This window comes from Entelurus aequoreus, linkage group LG22, assembly GCF_033978785.1.
Source record: "Entelurus aequoreus isolate RoL-2023_Sb linkage group LG22, RoL_Eaeq_v1.1, whole genome shotgun sequence".
NCBI classification, from domain to species: domain Eukaryota; kingdom Metazoa; phylum Chordata; class Actinopteri; order Syngnathiformes; family Syngnathidae; genus Entelurus; species Entelurus aequoreus.
This window is the reverse complement of record NC_084752.1, coordinates 21,055,611-21,072,792: the sequence shown is the minus strand read 5'-3', so window position 1 is coordinate 21,072,792 and position 17,182 is coordinate 21,055,611. Positions and strand designations below refer to the sequence as shown.

Below are 17,182 nucleotides of genomic sequence, written 5' to 3'. Positions count from 1 at the left end.
GCAGGATGCGAGCGAACGTAGCGCACGAGCACAAAACTTCACAAACGGCTAACAAAGACTTAGCAATTATTAATTGTTATTATTATTATTATTATTTCAGTCGGTTTATTTTCAATCTGTGTTCAGTACAACAACAAACATGGGTTTGCACAGTGACATTTTGTTTACAGCATCAACAAGAAACAATTACTTGCATGATCCTTCAAGATACACTGAAACACAATGAAAGTCGTGGCATTAGCCTCTATGTTATTGATTCACAACATAGAGGCTAATGCCACAACTTTCGCTCACAATACAATAATTGTTTGTTCCCAAATATTTTGAAGTTGCACAGATTACATTTTGGGCACATATGTGACTAAAATGGTTGTAAATTCAAGCCCTGGAAATATTACTTAATTACTTGAATTAAAGTAATATCTGGATCGGGATAATTTGGCTTGTATATAATATATTATATATATATATATATATATATATATATATATATATATATATATATATATATATATATATATATATATATATATATATATATATATATATATATATATATATATATATATTATGGCAAGCCGTTAAGGCAATTAAATATATATGGAAGTCTGAATAGAAATGAGAAGCATTTATATATACTGTAAATAAGAAAGTCTTAGTCTGCTGATCTGAAAAAGAGCCAAAGCTGTCAAAGAGCTGAGGGACCATCTTCAAAGTGCAATGCTGAAACAAATAATGCAAACAATAAAATATAACTTCCAGGGCTTGAGATTAATGTAGTCCCGTCGTCCTGGGGACGGTAAAAAAAAATGCACGGGACGAAATTAAATGCTCCCCGGGATGATGGCTTTTAACCATTTTTTTTCTTTTTCTTTTTATGTATTTATTCATTTTACATTGTATATTAAATGTCTTGGTTTTTCCACCCTCTGAAAATATTATGAAATGTTTAACAAGCCATCCTACAATAATACAACAGCTATTAATGTAACAATACAATAAAACAAATATATTTAATTATGTTGTTTTCATTATTTTAACAATAGGCTAATGCATATTACTTTATATAGATTCTACAAGAAACACAAAACTTAAAAACTAAATTATTTACAATTGCAGACACAAGGTTCTTGTTCTGCAGTGCTGTGTGCTAATGTGCTTCGTACACCTGCTGGACCACAAGCAAGGTCGCAGAGAAAATGCGGACTGGAGTTTGAGTGATGTGGGCATTTTCTATATGAACAAGTGGAATGGATTGGATACAGACGCACTAAAGGGGCTCTCTACCTTACACTATGAAGTGAGAGGAAACTGAGTGAATAATGACAGGTTATATGATTATTTATTTAAACTCATATTCGGGTCACTTTATAATGAATATGTCGGCATGTATTTGTAAAAAAATAAATAAATAAATAAATAATTTTTTTTTTTTTAACACCAAATTATTTAGGGGGGCTTAAGAACATTTTAGGGGGGCTTGAGCCCCCCTAAAATAGGCCTAACAACGCCAATGATCTGACTAGCTTGTTCTGGGATGTTTGGAGTTTAGATATGAGGGTTTTCGAGGTGCTAGGGTACCAGGAGGTGCATGCATAATCGAAAAAGGGTTGAACGAGAGTTCCCGCCAGAATCTTCATGGCGCTTTTGTTGACCAGAGAGGAGATTCTATAGAGAAATCTCGTTCGTTGGTTAACCTTTCTGATTACCTTGGTTGCCATTTTATCACAGGAAAGATTAGCCTCTAGAATGGAACCTAGGTAGGTGACCTCATCTTTCCTGGTGATAACAATGTCACCCACTTTTATAGTGAAGTCATTGACTTTCTTAAGGTTGATGTGGGACCCAAACAGGATGGATTCCGTTTTACCCAAGTGTATGGATAGCTTGTTGCCAGCGAGCCAGGTGCAAGTTCTACATAGTTCAGCACTGAGGATTTTCTCCACCTGTGACCGCTTTGTGGTCATGTGTTTTATGAAATTGCATTGTCCCCTTTGAAATAAACTAATCTAAATCTAAAATCTAAATTGTTTAAACATCACTGGATGAGTTGCATCATTTATAGAACAAAATGATGGTTAATTTATTTCAAACATACTGTACTCACAAACATTTTGGGTCCGTGTACCTTCCGTTCACCCACCCATCCATCCATTTTCTACCGCTTATTCCCTTTGGGGTCGCGGGGGGCGCTGGAGCCTATCTCAGCTACAATCGGGCGGAAGGCAGGGTACACCCTGGACAAGTCGCCACCTCATCACAGGGCCAACACATTCTATTTCCAATTCTTAAATGCAAATCAAAAAACAAATTCCGGACCATTTTTTCTATCTTCATTTGTGAAAAAAAAGTTGAACAACTATTTAATGGCACTTTTTAAAAAAGACAATAGGAAGCCTGCTGAACGTTATGCTAAAAAAAACATGCTAAACGCAAAGGAAAAGCTAAAATACTGCCTCTGGTTCAATTTGTCATCACACAGATTACCACGCTTTTTTCAATCATCAATCATTCATCCATTCATCCATTTTCTACCGCTTGTCCCTTTCGGGGTCGCGGGGGGTGCTGGATCCTATCTCAGCTAATCTTAAATTGGTTTTAAATACAGATAAAAGCAAGGTAATGGTTTTCTCTCATTCAAGGGTGCTACTGGAAAATATTCCAAATATTGTAACATCAAATGGAAACCCTATAGAGCAGGTCTTAAATTACAAGTACTTGGGTTTTACTCTTGATCAGGAGCTTTCATTTAAAGCCCGTATCAACAACTTGGTCTCTAAGCTTAGAGTAAAGCTTGGTTCATTTAAAAAAAATTAAAACTGCTTCTCTCTTAAAGTCAGAAAGAAATTGGTGACAGCAACTATCTTGCCCGTAATTGATTATGGAGACGTGCTTTATTTTAGTGCTTCCTCTAAATGCCTCCTGTCCTTGGACACTGTTTTTCACTCAGCACTAAGATTTGTTACTGGCTGTCGTAGTCTCACCCACCACTGTCAACTGTATATGAAGTCAGACTTATCTTCATTGAGTGCACGCAGATACACACATTGGCTGACTATCATTTATAAGGCTCTTTTAGGTTGAATACCTCCATACTTGTGTACTCTGTTACAAAGAAAAAACAGCTCTTATGCATTACGTTTTAACAATTTGTATGTTTTAACTGTTCCCCATGTACGGACTGAATTTGGCAAAAGAGCTTTTGGCATTGCTGCCCCTATGGCATGGAATGAATTGCAGACGAAACTCACTGAACTACATTCACACTCAATCAATCAAAATGTATTTATATAGCCCTAAATCACGAGTGTCTCAAAGGGCTGCACAAGCCACAACGACATCCTCGGCTCAGATCCCACGTCAGGGCAAGGAAAAACTCAACCCAATGGGATACAATGAAAAACCTTGGAGGGTACCGCAGATGTGGGATCCTCCCTGGGCGACCGGTGCAATAGAGGTTGAGTGGATCTAGTTAATAGTGTGAGTGTCCAGTCCATTGTGGGGCCAGCATTTTGAATAACGTTTTTTTTTTAGATTTTTGTGTTTATCTGGAAAAATTAAAATCCATAAAAGGAAAACATTACAAAATCCAATTTTATGGCAATATTTTAATGAAAATCCTCTCTTTTTTGTTTGTTTTAAAATCTGCTATATATAATAAAAATCGAAAAACGGGCCTAACTTTATTTTTTGATTTACGTTTCAGAATTGGAAATAGAATCGACGGAAGTTACACGGACCATTATGCTCATTGTCTGACAATTCTTAGAATTTGAAAATGATAATGAAATAGGAAATGTGATTTGCATGCACCTTTTAACAAAGTCACACTTTGTTTAAAAACGGAAAGCCAATTGGCCAATTTTTTGCATTTTCGTTTTTTGTTTATCGTGGGTACGGACATGACCGCAATAAACACATTTACGTGCGGTATAGGAATAATTAAATATAAATCAAATCTTTTTATAGCTGGAGCATACAAAACCTGTTTATTACATTCTAAATACGCTTTTCAGCATTACGAGAGCCCTCTAGACATGAACTAAAACTCTTAATAGGTTTTAATCCAATATAGCAATGCTGCCTGAGGCTGAGCCAATCAGTGGCCACGATACTGAACACTGCGCTCCGATAGATTTGGTCTCCTAGTGGCCAATACTATTGTAGTATTGATCATTCTAGTTCATTTAGCCATTGCTATAAAATGCTTAACATATGCCAAAAATGATGCTGTCTATGCTTTAGAAAAATCTGTGATGCTTTGAAGCTGGAATAGGGGCGAGGGATGACTCTAATGAAATTTGTTCCTTCTATATATGCACGTCAAATGTCGGACCAATCAAACAAAGACTTATATCGCACACTCACGTCCTCACACCCTTGTTTACATTTACATGCATGTCAATTTGTGACGATAATCTCTCATCATCTCTCATTTGTTTGGTTCTATCCTTTTCATAAGCAGTAGGCAATGGGGCGGCCATCAGACACACATATCCTGACTTGAACGTGATATCTCAGATTTCGTATGCCACATTCTTTGTATGAATCTGTTATTGTACGGCCAAATATTGTGCGTAACAAATGAAATCGAGTTCCAAAATAAATAATCACATGCATAAGTGACTCAGTATCTGTACTTATTTATTTATTTTCGTTTAAGTGTGAAAAACTTTACCATGGGGCCAAAGAAAGTTGCATTAGCCAGCACTTTGATAAAAAAAGATGAGCAACACTGTTGAATTCAAGAAATAACTTGTAGCAAAATGTGAAGGAAACATCCCCTTCTCCCTATTTCAGTCCTCACCATGTTTGCCAACAAGAGTCCTCGACAAAGTTTAAAGTGATGTTAAATGTTAATTTCTACCTTACATAGCGCTTCCAATATTGCAGCTTCACGACATCACAGTTTCTTGGGTGTTTTTTTAAAGCATATTCTATAACATTTATTCTTTGAATTAAGCATTTGCAGGCATATAAATGGCTGAATAAACTAAAAAACACCAACACCACAATAGTATTGGTCATTAGAGGAGACCAAACTAATCAGTTATTTATTATCGTGGCCACTGATTGGCTCATCCTCAGGCAGCATTACTATATTGAAATAAAAAAGTGTAAACGTGACTAAAGGGAGTTTTTTCATATCTAGATAGATTTCATAACGTTGAAACCCATATTTAGAACATAGTTAACTAGTTTTTTATGCTCTATATGAAAATATTTGATTTATAAATAATGATTCCTACTTTGTGGAAATGTGTTTATGGTGGTCATGTTCGGGACCAATTAACTGTGATAAAATAGGGACCACTGTCATTTGTTACTTGTATGCATTTTGCATTGTTTTGTGCATGTAAAACTAGATTTATTCTCTGTAAAATGTGTTTTTTGGTTGTTTGGAACTATTACTGGAACTGGAACTGAATATCTGGATTCACCTAATATCTTATGGGAAAAATCTGCCTCGGTTTTTGTATGATTCCATTTTCTTCTTACCTTTTTGAATTGATTGCTAAAGAAAACCGAGGAACCACTGTAAATATGAACCCCCGTCCTCCCCCCTCAGAGAAGGCCGTCCTGGGCAAGGCCCGAGTGGCCCATAGCTAAAACCACCACTGTTTTCAGTATTGTAGGAGTTTAATTGCTACACAAAAAAGCTGTAGTTTGTGGCCCCATTTTGGTCTTTGTTTTGCCTATTTATTATTATTACTCGACCCCTGAAGGGCTCCCACGTCGTCCTGAACCAGGGTTGCCCAAAGTGGGACCCGAGGTCCAAATTTAATTCGGCCCGCCGTGGTTTATACATTTTCACACTGACCTCTTTCAAGCTCACACAATCATTGATGGCATGTCCGCAAGGCTAATTAGTAGCCATCTACCTCTGGGACTAAGCTCTTCACTTATAATGATGTTGTATGCTTAAAATCGCTGGTTTGGCAATTTGTCCATTGGCAAATTTTCACTTTGGCTCTAAAAGGCAAAAAGTTTGGGCAACCTAAACCTTACCTCACTGCCTCACATACACACACACACATTCAGTATGTTCACATGCAATAAAAAAACAATAATTGACTTAATTGAGTGAAACTAGCTTTATTTATTTACAGACGTGATAACAGTATTGTTTGTTTTGTTAATAATATAGTCCGTTCTGCAAAAGGAAATTACTAGAAGTGTAGATCTTATGGATAGGTAAAATATACATCATGATATAATATACAAAATACAGTACAATACAATTCAATTAATTTCAAAATCCACCCACCCAATACCCATTTACAATTTCCTACCAACCTACCAACAGGTTTACATTTACAAAGAAGGAAGCTTCTAATCCACCCAATCAGTCTCAACTTCTTATTATTTAAATTTGATTACAAAGTTGCATCTTGAAGATTTGCGATAATAATACCATACATACAAGGGCTTTTTGAAATAATTTTGCATGCAGCATGCTTTGTCTGAAAAAACTTTTTTTCTGATTACCTGATTCATGTTGGATTATCATTAGTGGATAAAAATTACAATAATAATTATTGGCCTGTGACGCCGAAAGGGACAAGTGGTAGAAAATGGATAGATGGATGAATTATTGGTGCATCTACTTTGGGTTTAAACACATGTGATGTCTCTATTTCAAACTTTAATCAAGGTTCCTTGAAAGCACCACAGTTACTTTTTACTTTATGAGATGCAAAAGTGAAACTTAAACATAACTTTGCCAGATGCTGCCACAAATGTATTTTAGGTTTGTCAACATCAACGAGTTAACGCATGTGATTAATTACAATAACTCGCGTTTTCATAAATGAAGATTAATCACAGTGTTCGTGACAGCAACTTGAGGGTTCCAGGTTCGATTCCCGCTTTCGCCATCCTAGTCACTGCCGTTATGTCCTTGGGCAAGACACTTTACCCACCTGCTCCCAGTGCCAACCACACTGGTTTAAATGTAACTTATATATTGGGTTTCACTATGTAAAGCGCTTTGAGTCACTAGAGAAAAGCGCTATATAAATATAATTCACTTCACTTCGGCAGCGTGCATTGCACAGTGTGATGATACTTAGAGAATTGTTGTCTCCGCCCTTCAAAACAAACTCTGGCGGAATTTTAGATTAAACTCAGTTAATTAATTAGTATTGCAGCGACAAACCTTTTTATCATCGCCGCACATCAATAGCATAGCATCTTAAAGCGAAACAGCAACGTGAGGATGGCGTTGCTAGCATGAATGCTATATGGACAGCAAACTGAGGACAACAAACTACGCTGGCTGGGTTTATTTGCGTTTACCACGGATAAATTAAACAAGGCCTTTTCTAAATGGACAGTCACCGCACGTAGGACATTAACATCTGGAAAAACCAAGTGCTGCAAGATGTCGTTCATGTCGCCAACTAACGTCGTACAAACTAGAGGGAATTTGTACAAAAAAGATATCAGCGCCGTTATCCGAAAACGTAAATAAGATAGTTTGTGTAACAAAGGTTTTGTAATTAGATGAAGCTTAGCAGAAAAGACAGACTGTAACGAGGAAATCGAGAGGTTGTCTTTAATGACAACCGTCACAGCTCTCGTCAACACACTGGCTTCTGGTCAAGGCACCTTCTTACACACACATACACTATAGTATTTGGCCACCCATCCAAATAATCAGAATCAGGTGTCCTAATCACACAGGTGTATAAAATCAAGCACTTAAGCAGGGAGACTGTTTCTACAAACATTTGTGAAACAATGGGCCGCTCTCAGGAGCTCAGTGATTTCCAGCATGGAACTGTCATAGGATGCCACCTGTGCAACAAAAATCCAGTCGTGAAATTTCCTCACTCCTAAATATTCCAAAGTCAACTGTCGGCTTTATTATAAGAAAATGGAAGAGTTTGGGAACAACAGCAACTCAGCCACAAAGTGGTAGTCCACGTAAACTGACAGAGAGGGGTCAGCGGATGCTGAAGCGCATAGTGCAAAGACTTTCTGCACAGTCAGTTGCTACAGAGCTCCAAAATTCATGTGACCTTCCAATTAGCCCACGTACAGTACACAGAGAGCTTCATGGAATGGGTTTCCATGGCCGATCAGCTGCATCTAAGCCATACATCACCAAGTCCAATGCAAAGTGTCGGATGCAGTGGTGTAAAGTACGTTGCTGATTGTATTGTACCATATGTCCCGACAAGAAATCTGCGTTCAAAGAACTCCGGCTTATTAGTGATTCCCAGAGCCAAAAAAAAAGTCTGCGGGCTATAGAGCGTTTTCTATTCGGGCTCCAGTACTCTGGAATGCCCTCCCGGTAACAGTTAGAGATGCTACCTCAGTAGAAGCATTTAAAGTCCCATCTTAAAACTCATTTGTATAATCTAGCCTTTAAATAGACCCACCCCCTTTTTTTTTTTTTAGACCAGTTGATCTGCCGTTTCTTTTCTTCTCTCCTCTTCTCCCCTGTCCCTTGCGAGGGGGAGTTGCATAGGTCCGGTGGCCATGGATGAAGTGCTGGCTGTCCAGAGTCGGGACCCCGGGTGGACCACTAGCCTGTGCATCGGTTGGGGACATCTCTGCACTGCTGACCCGTCTCCGCTCGGGATGGTTTCCTGTTGGCCCCGCTGTGGACTGGACTCCCGCTGATGTGTTGGATCCACTGTGGACTGGACTTTCAAAATGTTATGTCAGACCCACTCGACATCCATTGCTTTCGGTCTCCCCTAGAGGGGGGGGGGGGGGGGGTTACCCACATATGCGGTCCTCTCCAAGGTTTCTCATAGTCATTCACCGACGTCCCACTGGGGTGAGTTTTTCCTTGCCCGTATGTGGGCTCTGTACCGAGGATGTCGTTGTGGCTTGTACAGCCCTTTGAGACACTTGTGATTAAGGGCTATATAAATAAACATTCATCATCATCATCACTGGACTCTAGAGCAGTGGAGACGCCTTCTCTGGAGTGATGAATCACGCTTTTCCATCTGGCAATCTGATGGACGAGTCTGGGTTTGGAGGTTGCCAGGAGAACGCTACATTTCAGACTGCATTGTGTAGAGTGTGAAATTAGGTGGAGGAGGAATTATGGTGTGAGGTTGTTTTTCAGGAGTTGGGCTTTCTTGAAAAGGAACTTTGAATGCTCCAGAATACCGAAACATTTTGGACAATTCCATGCTCCCAACCTTGTGGGAACAGTTTGGAGCGGGCCCCTTCCTCTTCCAACATGACTGTGCACCAGTGCACAAAGCAAGGTCCATAAAGACATGGATGACAGAGTCTGGTGTGGATGAACTTGACTGGCCTGCACAGAGTCCTGACCTGAACCCGATAGAACACCTTTGGGATGAATTAGAACGGAGACTGAGAGCCAGGCCTTCTCGACCAACATCAGTGTGTGACCTCACCACTGCGCTTTTGGAAGAATGCTCGAAAATTCCTATAAACCCACTCCGCAATCTTGTGGACAGCCTTCCCAGAAGAGTTGAAGCTGTAATAGCTGCAAAAGGTGGACCGACATCATATTAAATCCTATGGGTTAGGAATGGGATGGCACTTCAAGTTCATATGTGAGTCAAGGCAGGTGGCCAAATACTTTTGGCAATATAGTGTACTCCCGGCTTCACAATTACAGCGCGACACGTCACATCTGCTCCAACTGCGCCATTAAAGAACCATGAAGTGATTATGCCATGGCCCTGCTTGTTACAAACACCCCCAACTGTTTGGGTAAGCGTGCAAGTGCGTGTACAGAAAAGGGAGTCGAAACAAATGATAATGCAGTTGAAGCTCATCTCCATCATTTTCCTGTCGGGGCGATACGGTGGATGTGATATTGTTGTCTTACAAACAAAGCTCAACCGAACAACATCGGGAGCAAAAAGGCCAAACAAAAGGTCATGGATGATTAGATTGCAGAAAAGTCTGGTGACTTCATCATTCGCTACCTATAGTCACAACTTTTCTGTTTATGCATTGTTGCCCAGAAAGGTCTCAGCTCTTATCTTTGGGTATGACAAAAGCTAGAGATGCCTCTCAGAAAAGACAGGGCCTATATAAGATGTCGGAAATGAAATGAAACACAAACCACCCGACAGAGCCCTTTCCGACACTCTAAGACGTCCACAGGGAGATTTTTTTTTGAGCGCCATGTGGAAGGCAGCCGTCTTGACTCTTTGTCTCTTGGTGGCATTGGTCGACAGGGTGCGGCTCAATGAAGCTCATCCCTCTTTCTATGGGATGAAGCTGTGCGGCAGAGAGTTTATACGCGCTGTCATCTTTACCTGTGGGGGCTCCCGCTGGAGGAAGAGTGTGGGAGACTCAGGTAAGACTGCAAAATTACCTATGAAAATATTCATTCTGAGAGCTATACGTTCCCTCTTTTAATCAGCTCTTATTGGAGACGAGGCGTTTGACCAATGGAACGCAAATCCTTTCCCCCAACTCGCCGGTGAGCAGGACGCTGCACCGTCCAACATTTGGAAAGAACAGACAATAGATGTGGCGTCTGTGGCCGCAGAATTTCGCCGCTCGGCTCGCTCGCCGATTTCCGAGGAGGTCCTAGAGGCCCTACGAAGTGCAGACAGGAAAGGGCGCGACGTGGTGGTGGGCCTGTCTAATGCTTGCTGCAAATGGGGCTGCAGTAAGAGTGAAATCAGCTCCCTATGCTAAAAAATATTGGCCTTTCTTGTGCAGGGTTTTAAAATTTAGGTCAGGGGTCCTCAATTACATCTGCCCAAGGGCCAGGAATTAAAAAAACAAAACAGAATTACAATGTAAATATATGTTGGTACAAATATATATAGTCTATAAAAATGTTCTGGGATTAATTTCTGTACCATAACCTTATATTTCACAGAAGTGAACTGTTATTGCATAGTAAAAGTCTGTAATCCTAGTCCTCTGTAACATCATAACACATTCATGTAAATTCAAACAGATTTGTCTCTTAAAGGGATCTGTAGACTACATTGCACCCTTGTACAGTATATGGTGGTATGCTGTTGAACTGAGAGAGTAATTAACGATTCATTCCAATTGTGACGTCACAGCATGTCATTTTATTTTGATTAACTATGAAATAAACAAACGGATTGCCATGTCAAAAGACAGCTTCAACAAAATGAGTCTCATATTTAAAAATACAAACATCTCAATTGACTCCTAACTCAGAGTCCTCAAAACGTATGTATGGTGTGTGCTACTTTACGGCTGTGAATGCTGGACATTAAACTATCAACAACTGAGAAAATTAGAGACAACTGAAATGTGTTTTTTCAGAAAAATACTTCGCATATAATAGACTGAAAATAATATTAATTAGGTATGGGCAAAGGCAAAAACAAGAAGATCTCTAATTGCAACAATTCGAAATAGGCAGCTGAAATTCCTCAGACATATCATTAGAAAAGACATATTAGAAAAACTGATGTTAACAGGAAAACTAGAAGGAAAGAAAGCTCCAGGTCGACAACGAATAACATATATCAACAGCCTAACAAATGTTATCGTAAATATCAATAATATAGAACTCATACATAGAGCGGATGACAAAGAAGACTGGAGAGCCCTGATCATGGATGCCTGCAAACAGGCCTGATACCCCATGATGATGATGAAATTAAAACTTTGATGTTACAGCATTTAGTTGTAACTTTATTGTAATTAATCGTAAAATCACAGCTATGCATTTACAGTAAATTGCTTTAAATATATTTCACAGTAAATTACTGTAAATGTTACTGTTTAGCCAGTAATTTGCTGTGAATTTTCAATGACATTTTTACAGTGTAATATTTGATGAAAAACCATAATATTTATGTATGTTAACAATCACCCCGCGTGGGATTTGTACCATGGCTTCCTTGTTCATCTTGGTGTCACATATCTTTTTCTGTAAAACTTTACGTTTGTGATGTCTGGTAGGCCGGTCTATTGAGAACCTCTGATCTAGTTCATACATTGTGTGAATAAATGTTTGAATTCTTGCCCAAATGTGGTCAATGTGGTTTTAAGACAAATATATACTGCATGTCTAATAAAGATGTTTGTCTCTGGTAAAAAAAAAAAGTCTTATTCTCTTTTTCTTCCACATACTACAGTTATTTCACGTCTGTGCAATTGTGCTAAAGTGATTATATATACAGTGCAGCCAACACAACACACCAAGCATGAAACGTGTTTAGTGCACTGAAATCCACAGCTGTTGCTGTTGGTGTTAGTGGTTAAACATATTTTTAGCTGCAGTATTAATATTGTGACCAAACTATATATGAGAATACATTTCAAGCTTCAATTAAAGAGTTTTTCGAAGCTTGTTGTTGTTAGTGAACATTGTTTTCCGTGTTAAAGTTACAAATTATTGTGGTAACTCCGGTCTCCTTAGTAATCCATTCCAAAAGGTCAGACGAAGACTGAATCACACAAAAACTGACACTATTTTTCCCATAGAAAATTATGTAAATTCAATTATTCCATTCAAAACACCCAAAATATAAATTTAACAGATATGGAATATTTACATATTGTATATAGAGTTTACAATGTTATATACAGTATGTATACAGTATATGTATATATAATGTATATATATGTTTCTCACCTTCTTTATCAGGGCTGGCACTTGCAACTTTCTTTGGCACCATTGCGCATTATTTTGTAGCTGTACTCAATTTAAAAAAAGCAGAACGATTGAGTCACCGACATGTGGGATTGTTTGGTAGGACACTCAAGTCTGTCAAATGATACCCATCCATCCATCCATTTTCTACCGCTTGTTCCTTTCGGGCTCGCGGGGGCTGCTGGAGCCTATTTCAGCTGCATTCGGGCGGAAGGCGGGGTACACCCTGGACGAGTCGCCACCTCATTGCAGGGCCAACACAGATAAATAGACAACATTCACACTCACATTCACACACTAGGGCCAATTTAGTGTTGCCATTCAACCTATCCCCAGGTGCATGTCTTTGGAGGTGGGAGGAAGCCGGAGCGAACCCACGCAGTCAAGGGGAAAACATGCAAACTCCACACAGGAAGACCCTGGCCCCGGGGATCGAACCCTACATCTTCGTATTGTGAGGGACATGCACTAACCCCTGTTCCAATGTGCTGCCCCCATTGAATGATGCGCATGGGCCAAAAAAAAAAAAATTTTTTTTACATGCAATATTTGACTGTATAAAAAACGATTTATACACAAAATGGGGCTGCGCAAATAATCCATTCCAAACACCCAAAAATAGAAAAGCAGAGACATAATCCTGCTGCCACCAAACAGGATCCCCTCAACACCCTGACTGAGCCTATAAATTATGTCCATAAAAGTTATGAACAGAATTGGTGACAAAGGGCAGCCCTGGCGGAGTCCAACCCTCAATGGAAACGGATCCGACTTACTACTAGCAATGAGGACCAAGCTCTGACACTGATCATACAGGGAGCGGACTGCCAAGTTTAGACGGTCCGATACCCCATACTCTCTGAGCACTCCCCACAAGATTTCCCAAGGTCACGGTCGAAGCCCTTCTACAAATCCACAAATCACATGTAGACTGGTTGGCCAAACTCCCATAGAACCTTTATTTAACCAGATAAGAAAACCCATTGAGATCAAGATCTCTTTCACAAGGGTGACCTGGCCAAGAGGTCAACAGCACATGTCACAGAGCAGTTTCAAAAATAATACATTAAGACATACATTTTAAAATACATAAGAGAACTGTAAAACAACAGAGATTTACATCTTTAAAAACACAGGCACTGTACAAACGTCTCTCGCTGTTTGTCCCTCAGGACAGAACGGAAGGCTCCAAAGGGAAGTAGTTCTGTAAGTTTCAGTTTCGTCTGCAATGCATTCCATGCCATAGGGGCAGCAATGCCAAAAGCTCTTTTGCCAAATTCAGTCCGTGCATGAGGAACAGTTAAAACATACAAATTGTTAGAACGTAACGCATAAGAGCTGCTTTTTCTTTGTAACAGAGTACACAAGTATGGAGGTATTAAACCTAAAAGAGCCTTATAAATGATAGTCAGCCAATGTGTGTATCTGCGTGCACTCAATGAAGATAAGTCTGACTTCATATACAGTTGACAATGGTGGGTGAGACTACGACAGCCAGTAACAAATCTTAGTGCTGAATGAAAAACAGTGTCCAAGGACTGGAGGCATTTAGATGAAGCACTAAAATAAAGCACATCTCCGTAATCAATTACAGGCAAGATAGTTGCTGTCACCAATTTCTTTCTGACTTTAAGAGAGAAGCAGTTTTTATTTCTAAAAAAGAAACCAAGCTTTACCCTAAGCTTAGAGACCAAGTTGTTAATATGGGCTTTAAATGAAAGCTCCTGATCAAGAGTAAAACCCAAGTACTTGTAATTTAAGACCTGCTCTATAGGGTTTCCATTTGATGTTACAATATTTGGAATATTTTACAGTAGCACCCTTGAATGAGAAAAACACATTACCTTGCTTTTATCTGTATTTAAAACCAATTTAAGATCAAATAAGCGAGCCTGGATGACATCAAAAGCAGCTTGTAAAAACTCAAAAGCCTGAGTGATGGAGGTTGAACAGCAATAAATAATGGTGTCGTCTGCATAAAAATGGTACATTGCATTTGACAAATTATTACAAAGATTATTTATGTAGATAGAAAATAAAATGGGCCCCAGCACTGAGCCTTGTGGAACGCCTTTGGTAATGTCCAGTAATGAAGAGGTGGTCCCAGCCACCTGTACACGTTGTGTTCTGCTGGAGAGATAGTCTGTGAACCAAGCAGCTGCATTTTTAGATAATCCAACGTGATGAAGGGCTTGAATTAACAGACTGTGGTCTACTGTGTCAAATGCTTTTGACAAATCAATAAATAGGGCGACACAATATTTCTTGCCATCTACAGCCTCGATTAAATCATTGAGGACCTTAAGAGCAGCTGTAATAGTGCTATGCTGTTTTCTAAAACCAGATTGAAATGGAGATAAAATATTGTTTGATTCTAAAAAAATCCTCTAGCTGGTTACTGATGATCTTCTCAAACAATTTTGCTAAAATGCATAATTTAGAAATTGGTCTGTAATTATTTATATTTGTGGGTTCACCCCCTTTTAGCAGGGGAAGAACAAAGGCCGATTTCCAGATTTTTGGAATGCTTTTACTTTTTAGACTTAGGTTAAAAATATGCAAGAGAGGCTCAGCAACAAAATCAGCAGCCAATTTTAAGAAAAAGGGTTCAATTTGGTCAGGTCCTGCTGCTTTAGTTGTGTCCAGGCTCTTTAGTGCACTGTTTACCTCGGATATTGATATGCATGCACCCTCAAGGATCCTGCCGAGAGTATAGAACAGGTCCACAGTTCCACGACCAGGACGAAAACCACACTGCTCCTCCTGAATCTGAGGTTCGACTATCCGTCGTATAGCCTCCTCTCCAATACGCCTGAATAGACCTTACCGGGAAGGCTGAGGTGTGTGATTCCACAATAGTTGAAACACACCCTTCGGTTACCCTTCCTAAAGTGAGGAACCACCACCCAGGTCTGCCAATCTAGAGGCACGCCCCCTAAACCAGAGGTGCCCAATCTTTTTGACTCGGGGGCCGCATTGGGTTAAAAATATTTGGCTGAGGGCTGGGCTGTGTGTATATATATTCCGAACGCGATGATGTCACGTTATCAATGGGAAAATGCATTTTTAGCCAATATGATTTGCCTGAGCAGCTAGTAGACACCAAGAGTAACAAGCGGTAGAAAGTGGATTAGAAAGGACAGATTTTAAAAATGAATAATTAAAATAAATAAATAAATGAAATCAATTTTTTTCAACTTGTGACTTCCCACGGGCCAGATTTTGGACGCTGGCGGGCCATATCCGGCCCGCAGGCCGTAGTTTGGGGACCCCCGCCATTAACTATTTAATTTCGGTTGGAACAAGCAAATGTGAACAAGCGAAACGATTAAAATAGTTAGTCTGAAAACTGATGCCCAAGTAAACCAAATTTACACGTACATATGTGTCAGTCCTTCTTAAAATGTCGCTAAAACGAAGTACAGAGGAAAAAAAGACTCTTGCATCCAGCTAGCGTTGTATTTTACGAGCTGCAGTAAACGCTACATGAGACAGACTTCTCAATTAGCCAATCAGATTCGATTGATATCCCTGTTAACCCAATCAGTGTGATTGTTTTTAGACAAGGCATGTCACGCCTTGCGTTCCCTTCCTGTTATTGTTACTTCCGGTTAATTCAATGCTACGCTGACTGATAATGTCGATTTATGAGGAATATACGATCGATACATAAATGGCATCGACGACCAAATAAGGACAGATATTTTGTGTTTTTTTTGTTTTGTTAACCGTTGTTAACCGTTTTTTAATTTTCATTAATTTGCATAAAAAGTTACAAAATAAATGTCATTTATATTTAACAATTTTAAATGTTCTGCATGTGTCAAAACAAAAACACAAGCTACTGCGTCCTCTTAAAAATCATCTTATGGTCCTGGTCCATCGAAAACTATCGACCATGCTTACTTGTGCTCTAATATTATATTTTATGATAGAAGGGACAAGCTGTAGAAAATGGATGGATGGGTCAAAAACTTTGATATAATAAACGGACTTGTTTGTTACGCACAATCTAGGGGGGGGGGCGTGTTTGGGGCGGGGCGCGTGGTTGGGGCGTGGCCAAGGGCGTGGTTAAGAGGAGAGTATATTTACAGCTAGAATTAACCAAATCAAGTATTTCACATATATATAATATATATGTATGAAATACTTGACTTTCAGTGAATTCTAGCTATATATATATTTTATTTTAATTTTATTATACATATAAATAAAAGACATACTTGAATTTCAGTATTCTGCAGGCTATCCGGTAGGTGGCAGTATTGTCCTGTTTAAGAGTGTCACAACATTGCTGTTTATGGCAGACGAACTGCTTTACAGTAGACTAAACGTGACTGCTGTTGTTGTGTGTTGTTACCGCGCTGGGAGGACGTTAATGAAACTGCCTAACAATAAACCCACATAAGAAACCAAGAACTCTCTCTGCTTGTTGTGCACTCTACTCTCTAAAAGCCGTAGATGTTATGACGTCATTGGGCAGGCAAGCTGCTGGGAAAGCGGACGTGAGAACGGCTGTCCCCACTCAGGTCCGCATTGAGCTGGAAGGGGCGTGGCCTCCAGCTCCGGCTGAATACCGGGAGT

The 17,182-nt window shown here is 39.5% G+C and overlaps 1 protein-coding gene across 1 annotated transcript; it reads left to right on the top strand.

Moving 5' to 3' along the window:
- The first annotated feature begins 10,128 nt into the window (after window positions 1-10,128).
- Window positions 10,129-11,774, top strand: LOC133639802 (relaxin-3-like). The gene is made up of 2 exons (XM_062033416.1): window positions 10,129-10,303; window positions 10,370-11,774. Exons 1-2 carry the CDS (start codon window positions 10,129-10,131, stop codon window positions 10,648-10,650), a joined length of 456 nt encoding a protein of 151 aa, XP_061889400.1. The 3' UTR covers window positions 10,651-11,774.
- Window positions 11,775-17,182: the final 5,408 nt, after the last annotated feature.